Here is a 14,113-nt window from a genome sequence, read left to right as displayed (position 1 = left end):
TATCCGCTGCAATTCCTATGCCGTCCAGGTACTTGAGCAAAACCGCCATTAGAGAGCGAGAGAGAGAGCTTGAGGCTGAGAGAGAGATGGAGCTCGATGAACACGGCTTCTTGGAGGAGTTGATGGCTCTACGAAGAGAAGCAAATTGGGACGCCATTCCAACTGAAATCACCGATCTCAATGCTTGGGCGTTCGATTACTGTTTTGATCAGAACGTTTCCAATTTCCACCCAAATTCATCATCGGAACCTCTATCCACTCAGAATCTGGATGAATTTTATCATCCTTTGGCAAACGAGTTCTCAGTTCCAGAAATGGCCGATTCCGCCTACGCCGCCATGGAAGTAGCTGCGCCTCTGCCATTTCAAGCAGAGCGTCCGAATGTGGAGGGAGAAGAAGAGGAAGAGGAATTAGGTTTTCTCGCAAACGAGATTCAGAACATGGAGGCGGTTCATGTTCAATCAGCTTGCAAAGCGGAGCCGAATCAGTCTCCAGAACTCCCCGTTTTCAACATCGGAACATGCGCTCTCGAACGGAAGAACGGACCGAAGAAATTACAAGGCCAACCGTCGAAGAATCTGATGGCTGAAAGAAGGAGAAGGAAGCGCTTGAACGATCGCCTCTCAATGCTCAGATCCATCGTTCCTAAGATCAGCAAGGTAAAAATCAAACATCATCTCTACGAATCTCAATTCCAGAAACGCTCGAAATTAATCTCTACGAATCGAAACCGAAATTCCAGAGAGTAATTTTGTTGCCATTAGAACTCGAAATTAATCTCGGAGTCTTGAATCGAAACCGATTTCTGATATTTGAACAGATGGACCGAACTGCGATTCTAGCAGATGCAATAGATTACATGAAAGAATTGCTGGAGAAGATCGGAAATCTGCAAAGAGAAATGGATCGAACAAATCAAACAACTAGGAATTCATTCCACGACACAAAACCGAGCGAATTCGTAGTGAGAAATTCACCAAAAGTAACCTCACTTTTTTTTGCCTTTGATTTTCAAACAAGCACTCGATTCATTATTGCTACTGTGAAACTGATTTGGAAAATCGTTGGCGTACAGTTTGAGGTGGAAAGCAGAAACGGAAACACGAGGATCGAGATTTACTGTGCGGCGAAGCCAGGATTACTGTTATCGACGGTGAATACGATCGAAGCATTGGGGCTTGAGATTCAACACTGTGTAATCAGCTGCTTCAATGACTTCGCATTGCAAGCCACTTGTTCTCAGGTAATTGCTTCTTCATTCCTTTTCCCCCCATCCTCTTGCTAACTGTTCATCATTTCTTGTTAATTTTCAGTTTATTCCTCCATTTTTCCATTAATTTCCCCTCAGGTCTTTTCAAAAGTATATGGTCAAATTAATTAAATTGTCAGTTTATATTTAATATATACGAACTTGCATTTCTAGATAAATTAATTTATTCATCTAAATAATAGAATTCGAATAATATGTTTATTTGTTTGAATATTTTATATAATTTATTATATATTTTTTCCTTTTTTATTATCGTTATTATGCCTATATTTTGTAATTATTAGAAACTAATAACAATTATAATAATTTTAATTTTCTAAAATGGATTTAATTTGTTTAATAATAATTTTGACTTGAAAATAGGAACTGAAGCCTGAAGAATTGAAGGAAGCTTTATTTAGAAATGCAGGCTATGGAGGAAGCTGCTTGTAGAAATTATTTATTTTATTTCTTTTTTTTTTTTTTCTGTTAAAAAAATTATGTTAATGTTCCTAATTAGAAATTAATTAGTAAGCAAATCTCTGTAATTAAGTGAGGTTTGCAATTTTCTCATCCCAACCCCTATTTCTTAATTTTAATTCAAGTGGGATGATTAATTAATTTTTCTAATTTTTCAGTTTTTTTTTTTTTTTTTTTTTTTTTTGTGTGCCTATTTTCATCTAAAATTAATTATTTTTAACGTTTTAATTCTTCAAAAGGGTTTATTTATTTATTTATTTATTTTAATTATGTGATTACATCATTTTTGTCGCATAGAGAAACAATAATGGAATCTAATGATTGATAATTAACCTAATTTAATTTTTATCCTTTAAAAAAAAATATGAATTTAATCGCATTAATAAAAACAAATATTAGCTCCAAAAATTAAGAAATTACAATTTTAAATTTTGAATTTGAAACAAATAAATATTATATAATGAAATAAATTTTGCCTAAAGAAGGTTTCGGCCCTTGAATTGGTATAATGGGCTTGAAAAGCCCATTAATAAAGTGGGCTTATCCACGCCGAAAGCCCAAATATGATAAACTTTTCATTCACCGGTTGGTCTCTGTCCAAGGCGACTGAATCCTTGGTCAAACCAGCCGACAAAAAGTTATGACAAACTTTGTTCTTAAAGTTTGATATTATTCTTATGTCTGAGTGAAAGATCGAACCATCGACTTGATATCTTATTCAACGAGAATTTTATATATTGGTATACCTACAACCCTTTAATTTGTATACAAAATGTGGTTCAATCATAAAAAAAACGTCTCGTTGGTGTAACTACAACTGTTCAAAAACTCACTGCTAGCATATAGTGGCCGTATTGGTTCGTTACGTGTTGTCGTCAGCCCACAGTTCTAAAACGCGTATATTAGGGAGAGATTTCTACATCCTTACAAGAAATGCTTTGTTTTTTCTCTAACCAACGTGAGTTTTTACCGTAAACCTCTAATTACCGTAAACCTCTAAAAGATGTTCTTAAAAATCATACGAACAAATATAAAATATATTGAAACGATGTTTTGGTGCGTGGGAATAATTTTTAAAATGAAAAATGGGAAAATTTTAATGAGATTTGAGAAAAGGAGAGAAAAACAAGTTTTATTTTAATAAACACTCGTGAAAGAACATAATCATTAAAAAAGAAGCACCCAAAATAAAATTAAAAAATTAAAATAAAAAGAAAATGATTTAAATTATAAAAAAAAAGTCAATAAATAAATAAATACAGTTCATAGTTGAGAAAGAAGAGTATAATGATTATCATCATTATCAAACCATCTTTTTCATTAAAAAAAATGCATGAAATTTATAAATATTAGTTTTGGAAAGCCATTAATACATTATTTTAGAAATACTTTCCATTTTTAATAGTATGTCAAAAAAAAAAAATTAAATTTTAAAAAGTTAGAAATATTAAGTAATACTATATTTTAAAAATACATAATTTTTTTTTTTTAAAATAGCAATAATACAATTTATTTGTTATGTTACTTTTAGAGTATTTTGATAATTAATTTTGTATTTTAAATTAAGTCCGTACATACTATTTTCACAAATAAATTTATTTGTTTTTATCATATATTTTTTTACGTTATAAAATATAAAAATTAAAAAAAAAAATCAAAATAAAGAGTCGAAGTAGTTTTATTCGCAGAAGAATCAGAAGCGTTGCAGTGAGAGATCAGAAATGGAGAATCGTACGAAAACGCGCCGAGATTTCGGATTCTGTTTCTTCAACTTTTCATCTAACACACAACAAATTAAACGCCTCCGAAGACGAAGAAGATGAAACCAATACGAAAGCAATCCGGTAAGATTCCGATTTCGATTTCGATTTCGATTCCGATTCCGATTCCGATTCCTTAGGGTTTCTTGCGTGGATTCGGTCGTGATCCGATCATGAAGGCGCCTAGGTTGCGCTGATGCTTTCCGGAATGGGATCAGATAGGTGGCCGCGCACGCGAAGAGAGGGGGGAGGGGTTTGCGTGCATGCGCACAAAGTGTTTGTCGTTTGGTCTGAGAGAAAAGGAAGGCGAAATGAGCGGAGAAGGTACGATGGTGGTGATGGATGGGATGTCATGCCAGATTGCAGCGCGCGCGCACACGCAGGTATAACTTATCTTTCTCTTCTGCTCTGTCTTCCACTTCTTTTTCTGAGTTCGATATTAAATTGTTCGTGTCAATTCAAGCTCATCACTGGTAGATATTATGTATTTTAATTTATTACTTGTTGTTCTCACCGTCTTAAAACGTGTTTGTTAATGAGAGATTTTCACACCTTTAATGTTTCGTTTCTTTCTCTAACAGATATGGGAACTCACAATTCACTTGGACCCAATGTCCTTGCTAGCACACTTCTTGGTGCCTGGTGTCACAATCGCACTTTTGATGGCAGCGGATTTGCAATTGTGCGGCACTCACTTTCCAACGACAAGTGAGCTAAGCCAATTCGTTCTTGCGTCACCTACAGTCAAACGACGTATGCTCAAGCCTCTGGCCTCGGTTTAAGAGAAGGTTTTAGAAAACGAGGGCAGAGAGAGATTTTTTTGAAAGAGACATTATGTAAGCAAGCAAGAGAGAAATAAGAACGGCTCACAATATATAACCTTGGGTAGGGAGAAGTTGACAATTAGTTGTATCACCCTATAGTACAGACATTTCATGTCTGACCGGCCTATACATATATTCATGAAACATCATACTTCCTAGAAATACAAAAGTAAAACACTAGAATATGAAAAGACATAAACGGTTGGGCTTGTCATGGGCAACATGCCTTGGACGAGCATGACCGTGACACCTGGCTCTGGTATTGTAATAGCCAAAATTCAATATGGTATGTTTTGACCCGTTATATATTATCATCATTCTCATGAATTTTAAAATACGTCTGTTAGGGAGAGGTTTCAAAATAAGAAATGTTTCGATCCCCAATCCATTCCTGATTTAGATACTATTTGTAACGGCCCAAGTTCTCCCTTAACAGATATTATCCACATTGGTCCCGTTAAATATTGTCATCAGTCTCCCTAATTTAAATTAAAACATGTTTACTGCAGAGAGGTTTTCACGTAAGGGAATGTTCTGATCCACTCTTCAACCAATGTGTAGTCTCACAATCCCATCCCTTAGAGCCTAGCATCCTCATTGACGCCTGGCTCTAGTATTATTTGTAACAGCTCAATTTACTGTTATCAGATATTGTCCGCCTTGATCCGTTACGCATTGTCATCATACTCACAGTTTTAAAACGTGTCTACTAAAAAGAAGTTTCCACATAAGGGAATGTTTCGATCCACTCTTCAACCAATGTGTAATCCCACAATACATCGCTCGATACCTGACTCTAGTATCATTTGTAACAGTTGAAGTTTATCGTTAGCAGATACTATCCGCTTTGATCCGTTACATATTGTCATCAGCCTCACAGTTTTAAAACGCGTATATTAGGGAGAAATTTCCAGATAAAAAAATAATTTGTTCCCCTCCCAAACGATGTGACATCTCACATTCTTACGATGGCCCATCGATTTTCTTTTTATGATCGAAATAAATATATATTTTTAATTTTTCCGCGCATACACTTAATATTTATAAAAAAAGTCATACAAATATATGTATTTTTTTTTAATAATTTATTTTATCGATATATTAAAAAAAACAAGGAATTTCCAACAAAGAACAAATATAGATAAGATAAGTATTCCTCTTCCACAAGCAAAAATAATATTAAATAAAAAAACAAATTCCGCACGTGGCCTTGCACGTGCTCCGACAAAAGGGTCGTATTCGATACAATAATTCCACTAATCAAACCATTTTTGGACTTCAAAATGGCTAACAATATGGTCCCATCCCATCCCCATCCAAACCCATATGGAACTCAAATTAAAATTTCAATTTGGTTTTGGGTGTCTCATATATTTTGGTAATTTGCTAGGAATATAATTTCTTTTTAATTCTATTTATATATATATATATCTTCCCGAACTATTCTAAGAGATTATATTAAAAATAATTTATACATCTAACTTAAAAGATGCCCATAAGGTGGAACATGACGGGGCCTCCTATTTCAATCGTCATCTCCACAAAATTTATCATTCTGTGGAGATGGGCAGGACGGGGACGGAGACGAAAAATATAATTCTCGATCCATCCCTATTTAGCTAGTAGAAAAAATCTATCCATACTATGTTTTTCATTACACGTATAGACGAAGATTCTCCACCCTATAGATTAGCAAGCGCATTTTAAAGCCTTAAGAGGAGGTCTGAAAGGAACAATATCTGCTAGCGGTGGGCTTGGGTCGTTAGAAATGGCATCAGGGGATGTGTCAGCGAGGAGGCTGTTCCTTGAAGTGGGTAGACATGAGGCGGTGTGCCAGTAAGGAGCTGGGTTCGAAGAGGGATGGATTTGGTGGGGATCCTACATCGATTGGGGGAAGGAACGAGTGCCAACAAGGACGCTGAGTCGTGAAGGGAGATGGATTGTGATATCCCACATTGGTTGTGGAGGAGAACGAAACACTATTTATAAGGGTGTGGACAATGCCGGCTAGCGGTGAGTTTGAGTGGTTATGAAGAAAATTAATATAATAAGATATTTTAATATTATTGTGTATTAAAAATAGAGATGAATTTTAGAGGGGAGTAAAATGAAATAAGAGAGAAAGTTAGGGGCTAAAGTGAGAATTAATTAAATAAGAAAAGCTGGAATTGGGGCGAAATTTGAGGGGATAATGATAAAGATTAAAAATGATGGGGGCATGAATTGCAAAGTTTAGGCGTTTGAAAAAAGGAGCAAAGCGTGCAGAGACAGTCTCAGTGGCAGTTAATGATCCTCCATTAAATACTCAACCTTCCCCCACTTCTTTCCATCCGCGCGTGCTCCTCACTCTGCTCAACATTTTCATTATATTCTCGATTTAAAACGTATATTAATACTAAAAAATTTAAAATACGTTTAATAATATTTTATAATTAGTTTAATTAATTTAAGGAAAATAATTAATGGAGCGCGTGCGAGAGGGGGAGAGTCGTAGTCGCGTTGCGAAGCCGGCAGAGTGAAACTAAAAGCCGCTTTCTTGTCCCCCAAATGCATCATATTGCTTTTCCTTTGCTCCTCCGCTGTTCCCTCCCTAACGTAAAATTACCAATATACCCTTCCTCTCCATTTATTTTTATAATTATGTTTAAATTATTTAATAAATTTCGATACTAATGTCGGCATTCTATTGGCGTGGAAGTGGTTTATATTTTCAGTAATTAAAAAAAAAAAACAATTTTACAATTTCCTATTAATAGCCTGTTTTTTTCGGCAAGGCATGAAGTGAATTTCCATTTCTACCCTTGAAGGGGAACAGGTGGGCCCATATCATGCAATGTGCATGTCAACTTGAAATTGGTGGAATCCTCGGAGAGGGGTATTTTGGGTACTATTCAAATTTAATCCATGAAAGATGCTCTTTTATGTTCCCTTGGGGCTTAAAAGTATAGGTTTATTCTAATTTTATTTGAATAAATAAATAAATATTTATTTATTTAATGTCTTAAGTGGGGTTGGTTGAATTTTTCACACCTTTGAGCTTAGCCAAAATGCTTGTTTTCTTTCTCCTAATCATCATATGCTCCTTTTCTCTCTCTAGATCGAACCTAAACCTAGGCTCGATATAGCTGTCCAAAATCAGAGAAGTGAGTCTTCGAGATAACTACATCTATAATTTTCACTTTTGCCCTTTCGTCGAAAATTTTCTCCTTATCAATTCGGTCAAAGTCTCCATATGACCCTCTGAACCCGACCATGAAAGTCTCCCTCATCTGGCTGTTCTTGTCGACACACGTCCCATTTTTAGGATTTGACATCTGATGGGCTCGGTATTTTCATACGTCACTTGCGACATGGTTTGGTTTTAAAAGTGAATACTATTCTCACACACCAACACGGGTCGTTCTAGCATGTTTGCAGGGGTACGATATGGAGGTTTGGTAGTTAGTGATTGGTTGATTGATTGATTTAGAGTGAAATGACAATTTTACCACTGTGGGCAAGATTGGTATTGTCCATTTGTTTGGCATCTTGTACAGTAGGTTTTGATGTGCCCATAATGCCCCTTTTGTCTTTCCCTAAACAGCGCTAACACGATCCACATAACACGGCGCCGTTTCCCGCACATCTCTCATTTCATATTTAATTTCAAAAGCGCAACCCCTAACCTAAGCTAACTCATTAATATTCAATTTCATAATTAATTTTATTTTTAAATTTAAATATTTTATTTATAGAATTAAAGGTACAAAAAGTACTGGAAATAATTAAAATATATAATTAAAAAAAAAAAAAGGTATAAAATTCCACCCCACTAATTAGGGATTGGATACTAATATCTATGCCGTATAAAAAAAAAAAGAGAATTATGTTATATTTATGCTGTGGATACGACGTCGTTTAGCTGCGAATATATTGATCCAAACGCACCGTATTGTTTGTGTACGGGCAAGGAAAAATGAACGGCTTTGGATTAAAAATGTCGGAGAATCTGAGCCGTTGGAAGTTGCTTCCCTGAAAATTCTTTAAAAATGGGGCAAGAATATAATAATGTTTAATTAAAAGGACGAAAAGAAAATAAAGAAAAAGGAGAATGATTTTATTTGTAATTTTTAATTTGTAATTTGTTGGAGAAGTCCGAGAGAGTGTAAAATTTGTGTGTGTGTTTTTAAAAGTAGTTTTTAATGCATTGAGTTTCACATCGGACACCAAAAGGCTTTTGTTGCTTTGCGCCAAATGGAGGGTCCTTAGTTTCTCTCTCTTCCTCTCTCTTTCTCTCTCTAACCTTTAGCTTCTCTCCTGCTACTGCTGTTCAGAATCAACGACTTCAATCGCTACTGTTTTTTCTGTTTAACCTCCTGATCTGCAGATTTATTCAGGTATAAACGTTTAATTTTGCGGTTTCTTCTTGATTTTTCATTGTTTGAGGTTTTCTTAGGCGGATTCTGCTTTGTTTGTGGTTTATTAGCGGATTTTCGTTTCCTTCTTGGCTTTTTTGTTGTGTTTGTGTTAGTTTTGATGATTCTATGTTAGTGTTCTTCTTCTTCTTGCTGTTTCTATGTTCTTTGAGCTTAGACTGTGTATGAATCTCTTATTTTCTGGCTCAGAAAATTGGAGGTGGCGGAGGAGGAGGTTATTTGGTTGATGAACTTATCTATTTTTGTTTTGCGGTGTTGTTTTGACTAATGTGCTGCTTACTAGACTGAATCTCCTTCTACTTACTCTTTTCCTCTCATTTTATCTGAAGAATTTTAGAATTTAAGATCTGCGACGTCTGTCGATTGTTTTTCAACATGCTGAACAGTCGCCAAGAAACGAATATCTATTTACTTTTTTTAATCTTTTGATTGCTGTTTGCTCTATTTATACCTGTGATTTTAATGCACTGATTCCGGCGACTGCACACATGGTCCATTTTTGTCTTCCGGTTCGTAGATTTATTGATTTTAGCCTTTTCTTTTTACGTGGCTGTTTGCAGCGGATCCAAAATTATTAACTGTTACGAAAATAATTTAGGTTGACTGTTCCTTGATTGATTTGTGTCCCAAATGTTGCTATATGTGAAATTACGGTATGTTTCAGTCTACTGAACGTTGTCCTCTGTAGTTTGTTCTTTTCTAGCTATCTTGAAAACGTTTCTGTTTCTTAATGAACTTCTCGCTATGCTTCAAAGTAGTTGGTGATCTCGTAGCTACGCAAGATGGTTCGAGTTTCTCATATTCTAGTAATCTGGTTGAATGACAAAGTAGAAAGAACAGGAAAATCCATACAATCTGTGTTTGTATTGGAAATTGAAATATTCGTAGTGTTCTGTTTTCTGCAGGTTTTAAGATCGTGAGCTTTGTCATTCTGGAATTTTGATGTCTCCACCACCACTTGATGTCGGGGAGGGGGAGGAATGTCGCAGCAATGTCACTCTGCTGGCTTCCTCAAACTCTATGGAGAGTGTCAGTCAAAACAATTTGGGATTTGAAGAGCGTAATTACATGGGATTATCTGATTCTTCTTCAGAGGAGAGCTGTATGACTGCCACAAAGTCTGATGAGAACAAACCTTTGCTGAATCTTAAGGCTACTGAATTGAGGCTAGGCCTTCCTGGATCTGAATCCCCTGAGAGAGATTCAGATATCAGTTTGCGTAACTCGTCTCAATTAGATGAGAAACCGCTATTTCCTTTGCACCCATCAAATGATGGTCTCTATCCTTCACCACATAAGGCTGTTGTCTCCGGCAACAAAAGAGGGTTTTCAGATGCTATGAACGAATTCTCTGAGGTGAAATTGAGTCTTTTTATCTATTAAAATTTTGGTGAATAACTTGCAGCAGTGCAGTATTTAATGTCTTGTCCTTGAGTCTTAATTCTAAAGGCAATCGAATCTGGTGCAGGGAAAATATCACTCTAACCTAGGTTTGAAACCTGGTTCTTTGCTGGAGAACCTTGGAAGTCAAATGGGAAAAGTGAAAGAGGCATCTACGCAAAAGGTTGTACAGGAGAGGCCTCAAGAAAATAGTGAAACCAGGCCATCTCAAAACGAGACTGCAAATAACAATACCAGCGCACCTGTTTCCAAGTAAGTTAGAGAGAGGAAGAACACAGGTACTACTTTTCCCTCAACTTGGCGAAATGGTATCTTATCTGCTTCATTTGCAGGGCACAGGTTGTGGGTTGGCCACCCATAAGATCTTTCAGGAAGAACACATTGGCTACAACTTCAAAGAACAATGATGAAGTTGATGGGAAGGCAATGCCTGGTGCACTCTTTATCAAAGTCAGCATGGATGGTGCTCCTTATTTGAGGAAGGTAGATCTGAGGAATTACTCTGCATACCAGGAGCTGTCTTCTGCCCTCGAGAAAATGTTCAGCTGTTTTACCATAGGTGAGCTATTTGAACTTTTCTATTTGATTGAAAAATCTGTCATGTGATGAAAATAATGTTGTTAAATTTACAACTGATCTTTTAAGATTTCCTGTCTAGTTTGCATGGATCTAGTTACTGTTGTTTCAGTATTGAGCAGGTCAATATGGAGCTCATGGAGCTCTGGGCGTGGAGAAAATGAGTGAAAGCAAGCTGAAAGATCTTCTTCATGGCTCAGAATATGTTCTAACATACGAAGATAAAGATGCTGACTGGATGCTCGTTGGTGATGTCCCATGGGAGTAAGTTATACAGTTCAAAACTGTTGGTTTCTTTTTTTGTTACATGTTTTGATGTGTAATCATGACCTTTATTTCTTTAGAACGCATATAGCACGTGAAGTAGTCAAGAAATCTCTCTGACTTGTATTGCTTGGTTTTTGTTTTTTTTGTTTTTTTGTTTTTTCTGTTTTTTGCTGTTTTGTGAGGTATATGTCTGAAGAGAAATGATAGAATTTTTAGAGGGGTGGAGAGATCTTGGAGGATGATAATGTTTGAAGAGGTTGCTAGGTTTAATACTTCTTATGAGCGTTCATCCGTCCTTTTTTTTTTTTTTTTTTTTTTTTTGTAATTATCAACTTGGTTTAGTTCTTTTGAATTGGAATCTCTTCTTGTAGTTTGTTTTGAGATTCCTTTTGTGAACTTGTTTTTTTTTTTTTTTTGTATGCCATTGTACATTCTTTCATTCTTCTCAATAAAAGCTTGATTTCTTACCCAAAAATAAAAAATAAAAAAACAATAATAAAAAGAAAAAAAAATGCAAGAAGTCTGGCGAAAACCAGAAAGCTACTGTCTGGACTAATGACCGTAATTAAAAGAACCTACTGTCCCCTTTCAAATTCCTTTTAAGCAATCGTGAGACTGTTTTTGTGAACATTTTTATTTATATTGATTGAGCATTTACCATTTTCATATTTCCAATAGTAGCTATGTTAGTTGTTACCATCTGAAGATGCCATTTAACCAAAAACCAAAATATTTCCAGTTGGCAATGGATGAAGTTTTAAGATATTCCTGTCAATAATAATACTATGATTACTATCATTGTGATAAATTAAAATAGGAAACGTCTAATCTCTGATTTCATTAATCCAGGATGTTCATCGACTCTTGTAAGAGGCTGAGGATTATGAAGAGCTCAGATGCAATTGGACTGGGTGAGTATTTTGATATATCTATTATGAGTTATTGAACACATTAGATTCTGCAGCATTTTCTATATGACACATGCCTCCATCTGCATAATAGAACTAAGTACGGAAATTGTATACATGCGAACGACGTATGGCTCTTTTACTTAACTCCATTGAAGGCAAAGAAGCTTACGTGATGGCTAATGGAGATTTACCAACCATCAGCAGTACATCCTGCGTCCAATAAGGATTTAATGATCTTATATTGACTGGTTGATTATTTTGTTTCTCGTTCTATTCTTCATCATGCTCATTAATAGCTCACTCCCCTTGGAATGGTTAATAGGGTGCTACATATGAAATTACATTAAGCAGATGGTATCATGTGTGGTGAAACTATTGGAACATGAAACTATATGCAAACCTTGGTTCTGATTTTGAATTTTAAATACAAAAAATTGTTGACTATTATATATGTGCAGAACAAAGAATTTCGAACTCGGTATCCCGAGGTTTGTTCTCATTAGTTTTCATTGTTTTTTTACAGCTCCTAGGGCGGTGGAGAAGTGCCGAAACAGGAAATAGCTAAGCACTATGCCATGGTTGATGCTGTCCATCCAAATGTTGGAATAAGATAGATCTAAAACTAAAAAAAACGTCATATATGGCTCTGGAAGGTGGTTCGAAGAATGATGGAGTGTTGGATGGGATAGGTTCTTGTGTGCTTCCTTTGTTACATTATGTTTTTATAATTATGTTTATGTTACTTTGGTGATGTCTAAGCAGTTTCCCTAGTTTGTGAATTGAAGTACTTGAAAACTATTTAAGAGCAAGTCTGCAGATCTGTGGGCAAGTTCCTGTTCCTCATTTGCAGGACTCTCAAAAAGTTTGTAAAGTTATTGGTTATCAAACTGTGTTGCTTGAATGCTCTGTTGTAAACTTCCTTCTCTTTGACTTGATTCCTTCAACTCCTACCACTACTACCTGAATGTTCTTCTAGTTTTACCAAATACGTTTTTCATCACTAGCATCATTGGTAGTCTTTTAACATTTTTTTTTCAGACAACAAAACGACTGCTTCGCATTCAAGTTATGATGGATTCATTTCAGAGACGGGATAACTCTATTATGCTGCAGTAATACGTGAAATTACGGCAGAAAATTTCGAGGTAAGACAAAGTTTGTAGTAATATGGTTCCTATCAGTTCTTAAATTATGAAGAAAATGCCAAGCCTGCCAGTTTCTTGATGACTGTTTGCTAAAATAATAACTATAGGCAGTGCCTGTCTTGTCAGCTCTATCTAGATATGGTTGTCGGGTAGTTCTTAGAGTATGCATGTGACAGCTTGCTATAATCTGCCTGCATTATTGAAGCTCGAAATAAGAAATATACTTTCCATTTGCATACATGTATACATTAGATGCAAGCATCATAGGCGCTCTGTATGTTTTCTGAGTCAATAAGTTCTTCAACCAGTTCTCAAGTACTTGTCTGGAATTACATTTCAAGTGTTTAAAAGAAGGTTTTTAAGAAGTTATTTGAAATTATGGCATACAGTTTAATGTGGGTTGAAGAACATTATTTAATGATTCCGCAATAAATGCTAATGGAACTTGCTGATTGTGTCTACTGATCCTATCTTATCTTGTTGAATCAGTGGGACTGAGTTGATTCTGTTTTGGAGCAATGATGAGACCCGTATTGCATTCATTGCTCTGCTCTGGAGATGTAAGGTAAGGAAAACAGTATATTTTTGTCTGCAATTGAATTGGTCATTTATTTTGATGGGCATTAAGACAGGCAGTAGCATCTAGATTTATTTTCATAGAACTGCTCAGTTGCATTCAGAGCCCCTACCCACGAGACTCGGTTATATCATGTGATAATGGTACCCTCAGTCTCATACAAAGTAGCAGGTTGGGTGATTGATATCCATCCCCCAACTTGTTGATTTTGTCCTCTTCCAACATGGTTGGATTGAGGAGTCTAGTTATTGGTGGTTGACAAGGGTTTTTTTTTTTCTTTTTCTTTTTTTGGTTCTTTGTATTTTTTAATGCCAAATTGTAACGCTCCAAAGTCCACCTCTAATAGATATTATCCGCTTTAGTCCGTTCCATATTGCTGTCAGCCTCACAATTTTAAAATGCATCTATTAGGAAGAGATTTCCACACCCTTGTAAGAAATATTTTGTTCCATTCTGGAACCAATGTGGGATTTCACAACCCGCCTCTTTGGAGGCCCAACGTCCTCGT

General features: G+C 35.8%; 2 protein-coding genes and 1 long non-coding RNA gene across 7 annotated transcripts; all 3 read left to right on the top strand.

Moving 5' to 3' along the window:
- Positions 1-1,879, top strand: LOC111799168 (transcription factor bHLH93-like). Of its 2 annotated transcripts, none has more exons than XM_087125137.1 (4): positions 1-659; positions 821-964; positions 1,076-1,243; positions 1,634-1,879. In XM_087125137.1, the coding sequence occupies exons 1-4, from the start codon at positions 18-20 to the stop codon at positions 1,700-1,702; spliced, it is 1,023 nt and encodes a 340-aa protein (XP_086981263.1). In that variant the 5' UTR covers positions 1-17; the 3' UTR covers positions 1,703-1,879. The 2 variants fall into 2 exon arrangements, with proteins under 2 accessions (XP_086981263.1, XP_086981262.1); XM_087125136.1 differs by having other exon boundaries at positions 821-982.
- A 1,480-nt stretch (positions 1,880-3,359) lies between these two features.
- LOC111799120 (uncharacterized) lies at positions 3,360-4,562 on the top strand. Its single transcript, XR_015421584.1, has 3 exons — positions 3,360-3,573; positions 3,669-3,872; positions 4,071-4,562. It is a non-coding gene; the product is annotated as an uncharacterized LOC111799120 (long non-coding RNA).
- Positions 4,563-8,510: 3,948 nt separating this feature from the next.
- On the top strand, positions 8,511-12,784 carry LOC111798492 (auxin-responsive protein IAA9). Of its 4 annotated transcripts, none has more exons than XM_023681672.2 (7): positions 8,517-8,689; positions 9,617-10,084; positions 10,197-10,381; positions 10,462-10,688; positions 10,828-10,969; positions 11,822-11,883; positions 12,407-12,784. In XM_023681672.2, the coding sequence occupies exons 2-7, from the start codon at positions 9,671-9,673 to the stop codon at positions 12,442-12,444; spliced, it is 1,068 nt and encodes a 355-aa protein (XP_023537440.2). In that variant the 5' UTR covers positions 8,517-8,689; positions 9,617-9,670; the 3' UTR covers positions 12,445-12,784. The 4 variants fall into 4 exon arrangements, 3 of the variants coding, with proteins under 3 accessions (XP_023537440.2, XP_023537439.2, XP_023537441.2); XM_023681671.2 differs by having other exon boundaries at positions 8,519-8,689; positions 9,634-10,084; XM_023681673.2 differs by lacking the exon at positions 8,517-8,689 and adding an exon at positions 9,377-9,513 and having other exon boundaries at positions 9,634-10,084.
- Positions 12,785-14,113: the final 1,329 nt, after the last annotated feature.

The sequence above is a fragment of the Cucurbita pepo genome, chromosome 7 (assembly GCF_057944985.1).
Source record: "Cucurbita pepo subsp. pepo isolate OVF chromosome 7, ASM5794498v1, whole genome shotgun sequence".
Taxonomy (NCBI): Eukaryota; Viridiplantae; Streptophyta; class Magnoliopsida; order Cucurbitales; family Cucurbitaceae; genus Cucurbita; species Cucurbita pepo.
Note: the sequence above shows the minus strand (reverse complement) of the source record. Positions and strands in the feature narration are given on the sequence as shown.

Coding starts and splice junctions, on each gene's coding strand:
- LOC111798492 (XM_023681672.2), top strand. CDS start 9,671: ATGTCTCCACCACCACTTGATGTCGGGGAGGGGGAGGAATGTCGCAGC. Junction 10,689..10,827: donor GTTCAGCTGTTTTACCATAG/GTGAGCTATTTG, acceptor AGTATTGAGCAG/GTCAATATGGAGCTCATGGA. Junction 11,884..12,406: donor CTCAGATGCAATTGGACTGG/GTGAGTATTTTG, acceptor GTTTTTTTACAG/CTCCTAGGGCGGTGGAGAAG.
- LOC111799168 (XM_087125136.1), top strand. CDS start 18: ATGCCGTCCAGGTACTTGAGCAAAACCGCCATTAGAGAGCGAGAGAGA. Junction 660..820: donor TCGTTCCTAAGATCAGCAAG/GTAAAAATCAAA, acceptor ATATTTGAACAG/ATGGACCGAACTGCGATTCT. Junction 1,244..1,633: donor TGCAAGCCACTTGTTCTCAG/GTAATTGCTTCT, acceptor ACTTGAAAATAG/GAACTGAAGCCTGAAGAATT.